This window comes from Nicotiana tomentosiformis, chromosome 5 (genome assembly GCF_000390325.3).
Source record: "Nicotiana tomentosiformis chromosome 5, ASM39032v3, whole genome shotgun sequence".
NCBI classification, from domain to species: Eukaryota; Viridiplantae; Streptophyta; class Magnoliopsida; order Solanales; family Solanaceae; genus Nicotiana; species Nicotiana tomentosiformis.
Genome location: NC_090816.1, coordinates 127,808,311 through 127,809,716, shown reverse-complemented (window position 1 = coordinate 127,809,716; position 1,406 = coordinate 127,808,311). Strand labels below are relative to the sequence as shown.

Sequence of the window (1,406 nt, the reverse complement as noted above, 5' to 3'; positions counted from 1 at the left end):
AAATAATTTTTAGATTATAAAAAAAAGTTTCTGACTAACAATCATGCTTAATAAGCATAGAAGGCGCAAATGAAAGTGTTTTTTTTTTTTTTGAACAATTAGTGGATATTCTGTGTAATAACCAAAATATAGACAGAGATTATGTGCTGGGCCTCCGACCCGTTTGTTCTGGACCCTACCCGTTATTATTGAGGGTTTAGGGTTTTACTCCATTTTCAGCAAAAACCCTCACATCTTCTCTTCAGTTCCAATTTCCAGTTTCCAAAAAGACCCAAATTCTCGCAGTGAAAACCAAAAGAATGGGTAGCAGCCAAGCAGCAGTATCATTCCTCACGAACGTTGCACGCGCCGCCTTCGGTCTAGGCATCAGCGCCACGGTTCTCAACTCCTCCCTCTACACCGTCGACGGTGGTCAACGCGCCGTCCTCTTCGACAGATTCCGTGGAGTCATCGACGATACCGTCGGCGAAGGAACTCATTTCCTCGTCCCATGGCTTCAAAAACCTTTCATCTTCGATATCCGTACTAGGCCCCACACATTTTCCTCCGTTTCAGGGACAAAGGATCTCCAGATGGTCCACCTCACACTCCGGGTCCTCTCACGCCCCGAAGTTGCACGCCTTCCCGCCATTTTCAAAACCCTAGGTCTCGAGTACGACGAAAAAGTCCTCCCTTCGATCGGCAATGAGGTTCTAAAAGCCGTCGTAGCTCAATTCAACGCGGATCAGTTACTGACGGAGCGTCCACAAGTATCAGCTTTAGTTCGCGAGAGCTTGATCCGACGTGCTAAGGATTTCAATATCGTGCTCGATGACGTGGCAATTACACACTTGTCATACGGTGCGGAGTTCTCTAAAGCTGTGGAGCAGAAGCAGGTGGCTCAGCAGGAAGCGGAGCGGTCCAAGTTTGTTGTGATGAAGGCTGAGCAAGAGAGGAGGGCAGCGATTATTAGGGCTGAAGGTGAGAGCGAGTCGGCTAAGTTGATTTCTGATGCTACTGCAGCTGCTGGTATGGGATTAATTGAGCTCAGGAGAATCGAGGCGTCTAGGGAGGTTGCTGCTACCATGGCTAAGACTCCGAACGTGGCTTACTTACCTAAGCAAGGCAACATGCTTCTCGGTCTCAATGCCTCACGTTGAGTAGGTAATTAATTAGGTTTTGTTCCTTGCTTTATGTTGTGTTATGTGAAGTTAATATCCTACAATTTAATTTGCTTCGATAGTTACAGTTAAAACGTGCTGAATCAGGAGGAACAAACAAGGACATTTCCCTTTCAGAAAGCTGCAAAATTGTGCCTTTTGTTATATCAATTGTATGGTAATGTTGGGATATTTACTTTTGAATTCAAATTCTGAGGTTGTTATCCTTTTCCAGTTTCATCTATTTTGCAAAGGCTTAAAATTTCA

General features: G+C 45.0%; 1 protein-coding gene across 3 annotated transcripts; it reads left to right on the top strand.

Annotated features, from left to right (window-relative positions):
* Positions 1-212: 212 nt before the first annotated feature.
* Positions 213-1,406, top strand: LOC104114433 (prohibitin-3, mitochondrial). Of its 3 annotated transcripts, none has more exons than XM_009624892.4 (2): positions 213-1,143; positions 1,248-1,406. In XM_009624892.4, exon 1 carries the CDS (start codon positions 300-302, stop codon positions 1,137-1,139), a length of 840 nt encoding a protein of 279 aa, XP_009623187.1. In that variant the 5' UTR covers positions 213-299; the 3' UTR covers positions 1,140-1,143; positions 1,248-1,406. The 3 variants fall into 3 exon arrangements, with proteins under 3 accessions (XP_009623187.1, XP_009623185.1, XP_009623184.1); XM_009624890.4 differs by having other exon boundaries at positions 1,229-1,406; XM_009624889.4 differs by having other exon boundaries at positions 214-1,143; positions 1,223-1,406.

What these genes read in the sequence shown, in the direction of transcription:
- LOC104114433 (XM_009624892.4), top strand. Translation starts at nt 300, where the DNA reads ATGGGTAGCAGCCAAGCAGCAGTATCATTCCTCACGAACGTTGCACGC.